This window comes from Spodoptera frugiperda, chromosome 9 (genome assembly GCF_023101765.2).
Source record: "Spodoptera frugiperda isolate SF20-4 chromosome 9, AGI-APGP_CSIRO_Sfru_2.0, whole genome shotgun sequence".
NCBI lineage: Eukaryota > Metazoa > Arthropoda > Insecta > Lepidoptera > Noctuidae > Spodoptera > Spodoptera frugiperda.
The window spans coordinates 9,415,069-9,431,987 of NC_064220.1; the positions used below are offsets into that span (position 1 = coordinate 9,415,069).

The following is a 16,919-nucleotide window of genomic DNA, read 5'->3' on the forward strand; positions in this document are numbered from 1 at the left end:
GGTATGTACCTATTTAACAAGTCAACATCAAACAACAAGTGTTAGGTACGAGTGCGTCTGATGATCAAGGAGTGCCGAGTTCGATACCCGGGTCGTCATCGGTCGAAAATGTTATTGAATTTCGTAAACTTCTTACTAATATCATGGTGTCCCGTATGTGGTAATAGACTCATGTACTACAGAACTATTGCAAAGTGAGCGGTACATACATTGTAATATCTATGTGCACTAGACATGGTGCTTACCAAATCAGGAATTAAAAAGTATGACGTCACGTTATGATGTTCCCATCAAAATCCAAAACAGCATAACACAAAAGACAAACTAAATCAATCCCATTATAGCGTTAAGATAACGCAAAGGAAGCAATGAAAGTAAATTCTCTCAAGTTTAAAATGAAATACGTAGTTGTGAAAAAGCAATCCGCTTCGCAAACGGCAAGGCACTGCGTTTGCCTAGGTAAATTAGTTGCTAGTTCTGTCTGAGAACAAGTTAGATTGCCTTCTTGGCTCTCCACGGCTGTTTAATTTTTCTCTGAAATATACTTAGCCGTTAGATCTTAAAGTTTTTGCGTAGACATTGTAAAATTGCATTTGGCTTAACTGAATTTGTCTGATGAAATGAGTTTACATCATGTTTTCATTTCCATCTTAAGATTTTTCTAGATTGGTCGTAATAAAAAACTTTAATTAGCTTTTTTATGGTAATAAGCCGGAAAACGAGCAGACGGATCACTTGATGGTAAGCAATCGCCGCCGCCTATGGACACCCGAAACACCAGAGGCGTTATAAGTACGTGAACACACCACAGCCGACAGACACCATCAGTAAGACTAACAGGAACGAACTAAATCAGACATATCATTAGAACTTAAAACTTTAATCGTTTCAAAAGTGCCTAATTTAGGATTAATTAAAATAAATGCTTTGACTTTGACTTTGGGATATTTACCATGTTTATTAGTTTTATGAATTTCCGAAATTTCGGCACTGTTGCAAGCGCCATGATCACGGAAACTCATCAAATATCAGAAACTTATAAAAACTAATAAACACGGTAAATATCCCGTTTTAAGTTCTAATGATATTACTAGTGACCATTTCAGTTTAAAAACTTAAATCAGACATTCTCAAACAAACCCTAAGTACACGAACGAAGCCTAAACTATGTCACAATTTAATTAAAACTTCAAACACCAATTGCAGTTAGAAACAGTTATTATGAACCAAAATATTTAACTAATAGAGAGTGTGTCTATGGACTTATGATCGCTCGTTCGAATCCGATCCAGTTGAATTACCGCGGTGAATTTAACTTATAGTTTGAGTGTTGGTTTAACTGGAGTTTAGTGCATTTGTTAGCAAGTTAAATAGCTTTGCTATTGCATTGTGGATGCATAAGTGTGTGTAGATGATAGATTAGCTTTTAATGTTGTAGATATTTGAGGATTAAATGTGATTTGTTCATGTTTTGGGCAATCAGCTAGAAAGGTATCTGTACACATTAATTTTATTAGATACATATGAAAATGTTTTTGGAGGAAATAGCTGGTTTGATGAATAAGTTCCATCAAGAAAATAAACTTTTTTTTTAAGGGGTGAAAATCATCCAATGACTTCTTCCGCTTTGGGCGAGGCGAGAGGGAGTGGCAGACTCTTACTGACTAAAAACCACCCCGTTCCTACTTCTGCCTTTCGAGCCGGATCCCCGGTAAACCCGCTAGGTAGTCCGCAGCTCCGGATCAATGTAGGTAAACCTATCGAGATAAGTATGGTTCACTAAGTAGATGCTTGCTTTATTAATGGAACACCGTGTTCTTAGTAATTTGAATACGGTTCAATAATATATTATAGTACCTGTCACTCATGTAGCTTAGGTATCTTATTCATGCGTCTGCTACCAAATGGACCAAAACAAAGGATGATGTCACCCTGATTTAAAATTTTGTGATGTTTCTTTGTTTCAGTGCTTTGATCTTACTTCTGTGAGTCATTGTTGCTCGTATCATTGAATACCAAGTTTAGTGACATATAAATTGGGGAGTTTTAAAGATTATTAAACATTAAACGTGGAAGACTAAGGGGGAGGTCTTTGTTCAGCAGTGCATGTCTTTTGGCTGATGATGAAACACCTAAACTTGTAAAGTGTCATCTGATGCTCAAAGAGCTATCAGACGATCACAGATGGGGCCCAGTAAGGCTGTTGTCTGATCCGGGGCTGAGGACTACCAAGCGGGTTTACTAGGGCTCCGGTTTAAAAGCAGGAGTAGGAACGGGATGGTTTTTAGTCAGTAAGAGTCTGACACTGCCTCTCGCCTCGCCCAAGGCGGGAGAAGTCATTGGTTAATTTTCCACCCTCAAAAAAAGTATCTTACATTTAAAATAATTATCCTAATTACCTACCTAGTTACCTATAAAAACTTAAAAACAAATCGTATAGAGATAAAACCAGCATAATCCTCATCTTACAGCGCATCTTAACTGCCTTAATATACTCTATGGTGGAATTTATGAGCTCTGAGTGTGCAGCGATTAGAAATGTAGATTGTAAGGGACAAAAACTGTTCCGAGACCCAAGAGCCGTTTAGCATAGTAATTACGTGTTTTGGATGTGCGGGAATTAATAATGTGAGTCTTATTGGGTAGGTAGAGGCAGTGCTCTGCTTCCTGTGTACTTAGATGTAGGTATTTATAGGAGACTGTCTTGTGTAGTGTAGGGAGTTCGAGTGTGGAATAGAGTGGATCGATAAATTTATTTAAGTAAAATATTCCACACTAAGGATCAAAAGATTTTGGACGAGATTTTTTATACTAAGTGTTTTTCAGAATCCTTTCTCCTGTGTCTTGGAGGTGCCAAATCAAAATCAAAGCATTTATTATAATTAATCCTCAATTAAGCACTTTGAAACGTCAAATTGAGAATTGAGTATGACACGCATGACACCCAGAACCGAAATGACAATTCGTAGATTACGCAAAGAGTTGCTCCTTGCAGGAATCAAATCCGCTACACGTTTGTGGCAGCCGGTTATCTAGTCACCGCACCGTGCAGGCAACGTAATTATTTACAGTCCCTATACGGTAGGAAAATATTTAGGAGCTAGAAAAGAAAGAAGACTATTCTCAAATAGCCTAATTGATTTCACACGTTCTACCATGAAAAACGACAACGCGATAAAAAACCAAACAACTATACCGAATTAAACGTGCCTACTTACCAGAAAACCATTACTTATTTATTAAACCAAAACTTAAAAAAAGAACTCCTATCTTCGAAAGCGTTCAGCAACCAATTTCTTAGCGCCGAAGAGTTGGAAGGTTCATTAAAAATGTGGCGTTATTCTGCCAACAGCTTAGCAATGGTCGGGCTCAACTGAACTGGCAACTTCCTTGACTTATAGACTTAATATAAAGTCTGTGGCCGGCTTTAGACGCTTGTTACTTATTTACAGGTATGTTTCTGCCCCGTCGAAGTTATTTTATAGTGGAAAACGCTTTGTAAAGAGTTTTCTTCTTCATGTTAGTTGTGGTAAAGAAAAGGTTTCTTGTTCTTGGTTCTTGTTGTATCGGGTGACTGGTAATTAGTGAAGGATATTTGGACACGTGATTGTATTCATGATTACAAACAACTTTCGCAAAGTAACTGGACTAGCTTCTGGACACTGTTAGACTTAGTTGATGATAGATAGATATCAAGTTCCTATCCACACAATTTTTATTTTTTATGATATAAGCCGGTAAATGAGCAGATGGACCTGATAGCAAACAATCGCCACCGCCCATGGACATCCTAAACACAAGGGGCGTTACAAGTGCGTTGCCGGTTAGGAATTTAAGTGTTGTTGGGGAATTGGGGATTGGGGAGAAGGTTAATAAGGCCTCCGGTAACCCACACGCAACGAAACACAACGCAAGCGTTGTTTCACGTCGGTTTTCTGTGAGGCCGTCTATCACTCCAGTCGAGCCGGCCCATTCGTGCTGAAGCATAACTCACCCACACTAAATAAAACTCAACAAAAAATAAAACTCCAATCAACAAACTAACAAATAACAATTTAATCCAATAAAACAAACATACAGAGGTCCGAAACACAATTTACGGACAAAATTCTGATCCTATTTAATGTGTTAAGAACAATAAATACAATATGGGTGCCCGAGCAATCTGCTTAAAAACAGGATTTAAAGTTAAATTAACATTGGACCGGGAGTGTCGACATCGGATCCACAGTTTTATCATGCGTTTTAATCTCTTAAAATAATTTAAACTCTTTAATCCTGGTGTTGTGTATGTGAATTTGGTTGGTCGACTTTCGACGCTGCCTCGTTATTATTGGTAATAATTTCGATGCTGTTATAAAAACGGCAGAGTTAATTTTTAAACGTCGTTGTATGGTGTTTTATTTCTGTTAATAATGGTACGATTTGGGCGTAAAATTTTATTGTATTTTGTTCGGCCAATCGGCCCTGACACCTAATGTGTCAGTAATGTAGGATCCGAATTTATTCAATTGTTGGTATATCAATAGATATTCCAAGATGGCGGTGGAAAAACTGGAAAATTATAGCAAATTCTTAATCTGTAATCACAAAATTGTTAGTTTCAAAATTGGAGTTTTGCTGTCAGTCCAAAACGGTTACAACGCTCAATATAGTTTGGGTTCCACCATTCTCTAAACGTTGTATAAACGGTGCCGGTCTTCAACCAGCCTTCGTTATTGAGGAACTGGCAGACGCTGCATGCATCGAGGACTGTGGACTCCTTAATAGTGTAGTGGTTTCTCCAGTTGAAGAACTCATAGTACTTTGTCTTATTTTGTATCGCTTCGTAGATCAGTTTTGCTGTTAGCTTTTCTCCTAACAGCTTTGCGTCTACGTAGGAGTATGGTGGTAGATACCTGTGGAAGAAACCTTATATAGGTGATGTCTGTTTGAAGCCGATGTTTGTAACAAAACTGGACAATACAAGTCTGATGTTAAAAATTGTGTTGTTAATCTTGGTTTAAGTATGTTCTTCAGAGAAAAGATCTTTTAAAAGTGGAACAATCTTCAACTTAGCTACGATTATGGACATGTTTATTTCATTACACCAGTCAATAAATATAAAAAAACTTACTTGTTGTATTTAACACCTCCTAGCACAACGGGCACAGCAAGATTATTATAACCGAACAGAACAGATTGGGTAATATAATCATCTGCTATAGAATCTTCTAGAGCCAGGTAGAAGTAATATGTCGTTCTTATTCTATAGTAGCAAGACTTCAATGAGGTCCTGCCACACTTCATGGTACCACAGGGACCAAACACATCAACAGTTAGATTATACGTTGCCAAGCATATCTTCAATTTGTTCAAGAATACTTCTCTCTTGCTAGAAGTAATACATTTGTCCAGATAAATGGCAGCGGCAGCAGATTTTGAACTCAAAGAACTTTTGAACTGTTTGGTAACTGGAATCGTTTCAAATTTGTCCCAGAGAATATTGTTGCCAAGTTCTTCTTGGTGCTGGTTGTAGACGCTGATGAATTTATAGGGGATTGAGGAGTCTGGTCTGTAAAAGAGGAATACCTGTACATTTTTATTCTAGCTAAGAATTGCCAACCCGCATTGAGCAAGCGTGGTGATTAATGCTCAAACCTTCTCCGTGTAAGAAGAGGCTTTGGTCAGCAGTGGCCATTAATAGGCTGTTGACGATGATGATTAGCTATGAATTGCTGTGCGATGCTGGATACCTACACTGGTTTAACCGATTTAAGGTTTGGTCACACATGTGTGAAATATATGAATAAAATCTATAAAAGGATAACTCACTTGTAAGTCCATGTCCAGTTGAAGTAATTGTCATAAACAGGGCTACAAATAGGATAATTGTCAGAAGAATCGTTCGCCGCGAAGATGTACTTCTGTACTATACTTCTCACTTCTGGTAAATCACTAGATTGGCTGCTGATATCTTGGACATTGAACACAATTGCATCGAAGTACCGTAGGTCTACGAAGAAGCTTCGGTTTGAAGTGAAGTAACAATTTATATGGTGACAATTATGACTGATGAAGTACTTCTGCCCCTCTTCTTCAACACTTGGAAGTTTGGTCCACATTAGTATATGTTTTATGTCCGGTATATATCTTTCAATTTTTTTCTCGATCCTAATCTGTTTCTGATTCTTGATAAAGTAGTTGATTAGGACCAAAATAGTGACGTGGAATAATAATTTTAAGTATTTTGTCAGTCGAGCCATGACGTACTGTTAGGTTGGACGCAGTTTCTGTACTATCTGATGATACAAAAGCGGTCAGAGTATTGGAAAGATTCTTCTAAGAAATCTCACTTCATTGTCCCGATGTGAATGCTAAGGCAAGTTGATGTCACGATTTCTGAGTAATGAAGAGTGATCCTATTTGTTTACGTTTTTGCTTTCGTATTTTGCGTCAAAATAGTTTTCAGAAATACGAATGAGAGCCTGAGAGATGCGCATAGTTGAGATGCATGGCAAAACTTTGTCGGTCAGCAGAATATCTAAGTTAACCTACAAATATTTTCAAGTAGGTACAGAAATATTTTTCAGAGAGCGTTATACTTTTAGCCGCAAGTAAATCGTTTAAGTAACAAATAAAAAAAACCGTGTTAAAAATAAAATGAAATGAACAAACAAAAAAAAAATGGAATACAAAAAAAAAGTATTTATTATATTGTATTTTGATTTCTCGTAACACGATTTGGCGCGTTCTTTTTCAAAATGGCGACAATACTTCCCGCGTTTATTGTGCACATGATGTGGGTTCGGTCCGACGGGCTGCGAGCAAAATTGTCCATGTTTTTTGAATGGCTTCTCCGATTAATGTTGTTACAAGGAAATCATTTTGATGGACGCTTTAGAAAACATTTTTTTTTGTGCTACAAATGTGATGTATGAATGTGTTAGGGGCGAATAAAAATCGTGCGTTACCGTTGTCACACATTTTGTCGTGAAATTGAAATACTTAGTTGAGAATGTCGTTGTTATAATCAAATACAAATGTTTAGGTTACTGCTCAACAATTTATAATTGTTGGTTACGGAAAGTGCAATTATTTATTATTTACTTTTTGTATATTATATGATTGCTTGAAATACTATGTGATAATGACTGCGATAACTTTACTAAATAAGAATGGATGTCACAATTATTTACCTATTACTTACTAGTATTTTATTGTTGATCGAGTCGGGTTACGCATTGCATTGCATAATATTCTAAGAATATTGCCTATTTCTTTGGCAAGTGGTTTAGCGTCTATCTTATTTGCTATGGGACTAATAAATAACATTGGTATATCTACTTTTTTTTAGTATATAAGTCAAATTAAATTTGACGTTCAATCATAAATGATTTGATTTTCAATTTGATGTAAAATCATATTCAAAATTGTCCAACATTAAATTGAATTTGATGGTACACTTTCCAACCAACCATTTAATTTCGTATACAAATCGACAGATCTAAAAGCGATTCAAAGAAATACACACGAATACACAAGCTATATAGATTGTGAATATATTAAATCGTTCAATAGCACTTTGTACTATCCAATATTCATACAATTCAAGCCAATATGAACACTGCGCAATGAACAGTATGTATGTCAGTTGTGTTATTTGGGATTTAATACTGAGATTCGCAGATATCACGGCAGTTGTTCAGTATTCAAGGAGAGGGGAGTGATTTTCCAATGAGCGGCCTGGTACGAATGCAAAGACGCAATGTCTTCACTGCCGCGGACTGAGAGGGTGTATTCTGGATGTGGGTAGCTTCCTTTTCGATTTTGCTTGGGTGATATTCGATCGAGAGTTGTAGATGATTTTTCTTTTGTAAATATACAGTATGTTAACTAACAGAGGGCGTTCCTGTTAACCCGCAATAATATAGCATCCATACATGCTAAAAAAAATATTACCATTCAAAAACAAAACAATTTTATTTTTTTAAATATTAAAATATTCACCAAAAATTTTAAATCGATACATAAAAGAAACCCTGTGCACGCGTAGTTGAAGGAAGGCAACGTTGCAATTTATTGCTTATCTATGCTGATATTTTTATTTTAATCTATTAATGATATAGATTAACGAGATTAAAGGAACGCCCTCTGTTAGTTAACATACTGTATATAGCCGAAATAATTTAATATGTGAATAAAACAAATAGTCCGAAGCACACTCTGGTGAAGAAGCACGTATTGAGTGTTTTCATAAAAACACAAGAAGATCATAAATAGTTTCCACTCTTATAAGTGGCCAGCTTAACAGCACAAATTATATATTATGTAACAGTAATTAAGTATAACAAGTGATGAAAGGTGGACTTGATTGCCTCATTGGTAGAGTAACTCAAATTTAAGTTACCAGTTATCAGTTCGAGGAAAATAATTGTATTTGTTCGTTTTCTGAAAATAATAACGACCTTACAGAAAACCAACGTTAAACAATGCTTGCGTTGTGTGAGTGAGGTTACTATCTTGCCAATTCCCGATTCTTTAGATTTCTTTAAATTCCGATCCCCCAAAAGGCCGGGAACGCACTTGAAACGCCTTTAGTGTTTCGGCTGTCCATGAGCGGCGGCAATTGGTTACTACTGTCTCATCTAATATTACTTTATATGTAATTCAATTTTAGTTTACCCAAGTATTCAGGGTGTGCATTCTCGAATAATCAGAAAATCTTCAATACTCACTTGCTCGACAGTTGAATTTCAATCAATCAATTCACAGTTAAATTAGTGACATATTTATTAATCCCTATAAAATAATAGGCACCCTCCTGATTCTACCACAGATCAGAATAGTCCCGCGGCAAGGTAGCGTGGTCTCGTCTGCTAATGAGATTCTTTGGGTCGCGGTTTGCATTTCAGATCAGGCTGTCTCGACGGCTCGGTCGCCTTGTTCCACTGAACTCATACTCTAGTTATGTGCCGCGATGCAGTTTGTGATTTTCAAAGATTTCTTTATTATCAACAGTAATAGTTGTTGTATAGATTGGACTGAATATTTTTTTCACTATTAAAATATTTATCTTTCAGGGACTGACGTGAAGTGATATAATTCTGACGAAAATATGAAGTGGTAACACTATTAAGACTTTTTTTAAGGGGTGAATCTCATCCAATGACTTCTCCCACCTTGGGCGAGGCTAGAGGGAGTGTCAGACTCTTACTGACTAAAACCACCCCATTCCTACTCTTGCTTTTCAAGCCGGAGCCCCGGTAAACCCGCTAGGTAGTCTGCAGCTCCAGAACTATTAAGCCTAACGTTGGTTTTAGGCTAGACTTTTTTTTTAAACCACGTCGGTGGTAATAATTCACACGGCCCACCTGATGGTAAGTGGTTATCGTTTATGAACGTTTACAAAACTTGGGGCATACTTACACTCCACAAGAGTTTAAGAATCGAAAAATACAATTTATCTTTGTCGGGAATATAATTAGAATAGCAAGTCGATAACAAACCGAAGCTTAAAAAATAACCACAAAAGAAGAAAAATCAAATAAAATAAGCAAACGAATGTCTCTTAAACAATATTATTTCTACCTAATGGAAAACGGATAGTTATCTACCATCTCCCAATTCAAAGAAGGGTCCCTAAGTCCGCCCGTAGAGGACAATATTCAATTCTGAACATGAATATGTCATTTAAAATATGATTCGTGTAAAAAAGGAATAAATTTAGCGTAGAAATGTAACAATATCTTCGTGAGAGGAGTCGCATACAAAAAATCCTTTTATTGAAACTAGCTGGGCCTGTTATCCATTATGTATTAGGTACTTTGTGTCTTATGTCCATTGTTATACGATACGATAACTATTAGTTTTTATTTAGTTAGGGTTTTAGTAGATATATAAGTTTTTAAAGTAAATTGTGTGGAAATTTTCTTGTGGTATTAGGTACCTATATCATTTAAATTGGCCGTCAATAGGGGCAACTACATAAGAACCTAATATGTAACTATTTCATTTGTTTACACTGTTAATAATGGATTTAACAATACATAGGTACTTAAGTAAACAGTAAATATTTGTGACTGCACGGTTGGCGCGGTGGTGGGGCAATTAGCTACCTTGCAAGTGTAGTGGGTTCGATTCCCGTACGGAGCTCTGTGTGATCTACATATAGTTTTTTCAGGTTTACGTAACGCGCACATGCTTAACATCAGGTGCTGCGTCATGTTTGTTAACGCAGTTCACGTACCAGAGAAGAAAATACCTAACTGTGGGGCAACCGTTTTTATTAAATAGTAAATATATATAATGCGGTATAACTTTTTATTAGAATTTATTTGAAAATTAATCGACAAAACCGAATAAAAGTTATACTTTCACAATCTAGTTCCAGGCCAATACATGTTGAACCCAACAACTTTGGGTAACATGCGGAATGGCTTGCTTTATTAAGTTCTGACCGTCATAATGTAGCCGAACCAATCTTCACACCGATGCGAGCAACACATGTTGTTAACACCTTTCGCCTTCCATGTACCTACGTATTGTATGTTTCCTCGTAAAAATAAAATATAAGGTAGAAAAATATCGATGTTTTTTTTTACCTTATAAAAATAAAACGTTTGATTCGATATTTTTATGTCAATAAGTAGTTTATTTATTACCTACACTAAAGAATCGTATTTGGTTATACAAAAAAATGATTTTATTAATCTTATAAATAGGTAAACAAAATTAAATATTCGTAACTTTAATGTTTAAAGTAGATTGATTGTATATTGCCAGTGTATTATCCTTCGTACCCTTAGTACGAGTTTGCTTTACGGTGGTTGGTATATTCGAGCCGGTCAATCAGAGCGCCGAACGCGACCTCGTTTCGATTACTTTAAATGTAAAGCAAACTCGTAATAAGGGTATAGATCTGGATGTGATTTGTATTGCGTCACGTCACAGGAGAAAATAATAATGAGTGGTCTCGTTAAAAAATATCGTGGGTACAATGAAAACAGGTAGCAATAATGCGAACATATCTGCAACATTCAGTTTTTGCCCGTCTACCTTGTCTCCCGGGGCCCACTGTCTATGACATATGCGTAGGACTGCCTCTAAAATGGGCCCCTTGAATATATTTGCTCATCCGATATGAGATGTTGCCTTTTGTCACCATATGTGAGTTGCGGATAGTTTTTCGCACGTCATATTTGGCGGCCATTTTTATATTTGTAGCGGGAAAATTTTATTGGAATATTTTTATGATTTTTTTTTCGACGCGTTCGAATTTGGAACGTTTTGACGTTTTTTTTATGGTGAGTAGTGTAGATTGTTTAGTCGATTTTTAATTAAGAATTGAATTGTAATTTTGTGTTGTGTAATTTTATATTTCATTAATTTTTATTTCAAAATGACGTGATTTAAATTAAGTCATTCTTCACCAGGCCAGTTATGTTATGGAGTGTAGCCAAGAATGTCGTGTGAACCTTACTGGGTTACGCAAGACAGATAACAGAAATTCCACGTAAAATACTGACTTTTATCATATTCTGATTTATTATAACTAAATTCTAAAACGTCTAGAATAAAGAGAGGGATAGAAAATTGTAATAATTTATTAATGTAGATAGTACGAAAATATTTCCATATTGACACTGGCAGTATAGTTGACAACACTGTACCCTACTAGAGACTCGGTTGCCACTCAAGAAAAAAAAATTCCATACATAGAATAATTTTAATAAAAAGTTTTATTAACATACTTAGGTATAGATATTCTGTTTGCAAATAAAACATATTTCATTCATATGTTAGTATGCTATCGCGGTCCAATGATTATAATTCAGTTCGGTTACACCCGAACTGTAAAATTAAATCACGCCTCAAAGGGACCGTGCTCCGAATAATTATATTGGTGACTAGATTACATTACAAATATGTGTAAATGATAATTTAATATACATTTGTTTAATGTAATCATATTGTTCACACCATTTTCTATGAAAGTGTATATATTTTCACCTATTTGTAAATTAATTTTGTACTATAGTTGGGGCAGTACAAACAAACGTGCGGACTGTCGCGTCAAAAGAATGTGACTATCTATCCTATCCAACAATACTGACATAACTGTGAGCGAGAGGTCCGTTTTTTTTATTATATGTCAGTTCACACTTTTGTAATAGCCTAACTATATTTTCCAAAGTAAGCAGGTTCATTTGAAAATGAAAACATTACATTAATATATGTACTTAATTAATTATCTCGTTGTTTGAGTGTTCAGCAGTATGTACATGTTGGAAAGTAATCCTATGTTTTTTATCACAAAGTTTGACTAAAGCCTATCCAATGATAGAACATTTTTATAATGATAAAATTGTCTTACATCACAAAGATAGTTTGAAGTACCAGGCAAGCATCACTACAGAGAGGTCTAACTTTCATACTCATAGACATTTAATGATTACTTGAACTATTCCTTAGTAATGATTTTGTTTTGAAAACAATTGCTAAGTAACCATTAAATTACTATGAATACGACAGTAAGTATGATACTTGGTTTTGATGGAATATGACTTAGAAACCGATATACAAACACATACATTAATATTTATACATATGTATATACGATGTACTACAAATCAAAGTACCAGGGTAGCATAACAGTGAAGACATCGATCACTGTAGGAAGTACGACTAACTGCGCGCGGACAGGGTGACCACGCGTCTCGTCTCGATCTATCTTCATCTGAGCACTGAGTTGTGTGGAACTGTGTCCATTGTATGTGTGTTGAGAGAAAAACTCAGTATGCGAAACAATGAAAATTGTACTTTAGGACATTAGTAATAAATCCCTTTGTGGAACTAATAATACTGAAATTCACGTAAAGGTAATTGCGTAAATTTTCAAGCGAAGTCAAAAGTTTCATATTTACTGATATACTGCACTGCTATTGAACAGTGTTCTGTTTGCATTTACTTTATTAACTGCCACACTCAAAGACATTTAATGATTACTAAAACTAAACAATCGCTAATGTCTTGGTTAAGTAACCATTAAATGACTTTGAGTACGGCGGTAAGTCATTTTTGTTTAGTAGAAACACCATTTCCGCACTGTTATCGGTAAAAAAATACATAACCGAAAGAGATAGACATGAGGCAATACCTACCAAAGTCCTTGATTTAAAATTTAACAAGCAAAACTTTTACACGCCTTCACTTACTCCGTCCAAGTACTAGGGCAACATATCATGACGGGAGCTAATGTAATCGCTCCCCAGATTGACTGATAGTCTCATGTAATGGGGGCATTGAGTGATCACGCTCCAATCTGACAAGTTGGTTCTACTCTTTCGGCCTGATCGATGGACGAAACACGTCGTTCAGTCAAGATGGATACGATATTGATTGAGTTTTTTGAATAGCACAGATTGTGATTAATCGACTGATTCAATGTTTATTTTGTTAGCTTTTAGTCACATCCATGTTTAAGTGTGCTTCAGTTTTGTATGATATTTTTTTTATATAGTCATATTTCTCCATAGAAGTTACAAAGTCGGTGAAACTATCTCTAAATGTCTTCTCCTGCCTTGGGTGTGGTGAGAGGGAGTGTCAGTGTTCATGCGTTCTGGAGTTATAGCGCCAGGAAGGAAAACCCGACTTATTTTTATAAATATAATAAAATAGACTAGTATTTATACAATTTGGCCATACAACATTATCTTTCAAAAACTCAGCTCCAATAAAAGAACAGTTTCTTGCATCGTTTTAATCGGTAGGTTGTTGTAACAAAAGCTAATTAAACCAGCGCCTAGTAAATAGTATTATCTAACGCAGATATCAACGCACGTAGATATTAGGCAATGTAACGGGGAAATATGCAATATCGTCGGTACATGCCGTAACGCAGGAAGATTCCAGAAGTACCTACATGGTATTTTATTAAAGTGACATAAATAAGTGCTATGCTCCGTCGCTGTGAAGATGTTTGGCTTCCACCAATTATATTCATTGGTACACATAGTAGTACTGATGGAAATGAACTCAGGTAAGCTATATATTTTATATTGAAAGCGTGCGTGCTATGTATGCGTGCTATGAATGTGTGCTGGATGGATTCCGTACTAGATCGCATGCTCGAGCTGCGCATCTTCCTCGCACAGCTACATAGCTTAGTATCAGTGGAAATGGTCACATAGTTTCACAGGCTATGACTACATAGCACGTCTCTGATTGATAACTACCCTTACACAGAATTTTTTTTTGTTAAATTACCATTATACAGTGGTAATATCTCTTTAGTCATTTAGCACAGTGAAGAAAAGACAAAGCCAAATTTTTTACAGCTACAACACGGATATGTCACTACAAAACTGAACCTTCTATTCGTAATTCCGTCGTGTCACCCTCTGTAGCGCTCGCTCGGGGTATCCACGTTATTTCAGAGTTATATTCAGTTATTGCCTTGATATAATTTCCCCACATAGTTCCCGGCAATATTGTCAACTATTTAACATTGCTTTTCGTAATTGATTTACGTGGCGTAGGCGCAAGCGGTTAGGTGGCTAACTTTGTACGGAATAGTTAGCTTTAATAGATGTTTCAGTTATAAATAACACTAGTTAGTATGTATGTCTGATTTAACTGGTAAACATTTACTCGTGTGTTTCGTAAAACGTTGTTATTTTTTTTGTCGATAACTTTATTCATCTTTTTATTAATTACTATCTATAAATATGTTTATAATATAAAGCCTTTGTTGAATATAACAGCCATATAATCACTACATTCGCTTTCTCTGTGCCTGTCCCTCTGTATGCTTATATCTTTAAAATTACGCAACGGATTTTGATGCGGCTTTTTTAAATAGATAGAGTAATTCAAGAGGAAGGTTTATGTATAATACATGCATAATATATCACCATCGCACCCATGCGAAGCTGGGGCGAGTCTCTAGTGTAATATAAAACTTTAATATAACAATATAAGACCTCATAGAATGCAGACTAAAAATATCGCAATAACAAAATTATCTATTTCCCCTACCAAGTAAAGCCGAAGCATAGAATTTAATATAAATATTTTGCTATAAATTCTCTTACAAATTGAGTGTGCTGCGTGCATCATTATCTTCGTTAAATGTTTTAAATATTTTATCAAACATGGCCGCTACTCGTTCAGTCTTCGTCCCGTGTAAACCCTCTGCTATAAAGAATGCGTTTAGCGATTTTGTGAAGAAAGTTAGTAGAATATTTATTGAGCCTATCGTTTGGTTAAGGTGTGGTAAATGTTTACTTCTTCAACTCTTAAGTTTTCGAAAAAAAGCTTGAAGCAGAAATGAAGATAAGAAGAAAACAGATGCTAAATAGTCAAATCATTTATTTGATGTAAATCACTTTCGGGCACTTTTAAAATGATAAATACTTTAAAAATCTTTTGTTCCATACTTCTTGCATCGTACCTAGTTTCTGGTTTATTTTATTTATATGGCTTACTAACAATTGATTACAGAAATACAACACACAATTTACATTTACGAATAATTTAAATACTAGTGCATCAATCTCTTATAGGTAGGTAGGTAAGCAGAACATGCATTATGTCTTAAGTCTCAAGTGGGATAATTAAACCAAAGTCAGACATCCAACCATTAATGGTTGTATATGACATCCATTCTGGCTGCAGCAATTCTTTTCTATTCTACGATATGACCATGAGCTAATTTATTTCTAATTGAATTCCTTCACCGTCATTATTACTCGCTATCGCTATCGCTACCAGTGTAGCAGTGTCCTTAATTAGATGCATCCTGCACGCGCCGTCGCTGAATATTTCACGTGTTTCAACTATTACTGGGACTTATGCACATATAGAATCACTAATTTGTTCATGTAGCGGGTATGGGGTGGTATTTGTGTATCAACGTTAACGGTGAAGAGTAAATAATGTTTATTTTGCAACGATACGTGGACGGAAAAAGGAGTTCATTAAAAGATACTTAAAGTTATCAAATAATTTAAGTAATTAAGTGTGAGTACTCTGAGTACGGCAGTAATCTCATCTCACTAATATTATAAATGTGAAAGTTTGTGTGTTAATATGTTTGTTATTTAATCACGTCAAAACGGCTGAAGGGATCGAGATGGGAACAGAAAAACTTTTATCCTACGGGAACGCATTTGAAGCCACGGACAGAAGCCACTGTCCAAATAAACTTAGGCTAATAACACGTAGGTGGTAAATATATATCGTTACAAAGCACAGATTTCTATAAAGATGGAAGGGCAAGAAACTTCGCAATAAATTATGAAATTAATCTATACTTCTATACTTAATATTATAAAGTTGTAGAGTTTGTTTGTTTGATTGTTTGTTTGAACGCGCTAATCTCTAGAACTACTGGTCCGATTTGAATAATTATTTTTGTGTTGGATAGCGCATTTATCGAGGAAGGTTATAGGCTATAAAACATCACGCTATGACCATTAGGAGCCAAGCAGAGCGGGTGAAACCGCGCGGAAGTAGCTAGTAATTAATATCATGATTTCATGTTAAATTATCTCATATTAAAAAGACGTTTAATTTAAACACCAAAACTACATTAGGAAGCCACCTAACTAAATACATTTATACCCAATCCCTTTTTTCTTTCTCTTTATCACTAACTAACAAAGCAACCAACAAACGATTTCGAAGACAAACTCTTCTAAAATATATCTCCCATCTTCCTAACAAGTGTAGCATTTATCCCAAGATATTCTAGACAAATACGATTGTATTTTTCAAAAGGCTGTAGTGTAAAGGCACAGGTTATTAGGTATGCGGTCGGCGGCAGCATAGGGTCCGCCATTTTTCCTCATAAAATATAAATTCCTCTTATAACTTTGAGTGATCTTCCTGTGGTTATACGTAATTTTACGACGAAACTTTTCTTAGAACCGTGTTCT

The 16,919-nt window shown here is 35.6% G+C and overlaps 1 protein-coding gene across 1 annotated transcript; it reads right to left on the reverse strand.

Annotated features, from left to right (window-relative positions):
- Window positions 1-4,603: 4,603 nt before the first annotated feature.
- LOC118271452 (alpha-(1,3)-fucosyltransferase C-like) lies at window positions 4,604-6,249 on the reverse strand. The gene is made up of 3 exons (XM_035587543.2): window positions 5,815-6,249; window positions 5,117-5,554; window positions 4,604-4,898 (listed from the first exon to the last, which is right to left on the reverse strand). The coding sequence occupies exons 1-3, from the start codon at window positions 6,243-6,245 to the stop codon at window positions 4,604-4,606; spliced, it is 1,164 nt and encodes a 387-aa protein (XP_035443436.2). The 5' UTR covers window positions 6,246-6,249.
- Between the last annotated feature and the right edge of the window lie 10,670 nt (window positions 6,250-16,919).

Excerpts from the sequence above, each read along its gene's own strand:
- LOC118271452 (XM_035587543.2), bottom strand. The coding sequence starts at position 6,245 with ATGGCTCGACTGACAAAATACTTAAAATTATTATTCCACGTCACTATT. Across the intron at positions 5,555-5,814 it reads AACTGGACATGGACTTACAA|ACCAGACTCCTCAATCCCCT; the intron begins GTGAGTTATCCT and ends CCTCTTTTACAG. Across the intron at positions 4,899-5,116 it reads GGAGGTGTTAAATACAACAA|GTATCTACCACCATACTCCT; the intron begins GTAAGTTTTTTT and ends TTTCTTCCACAG.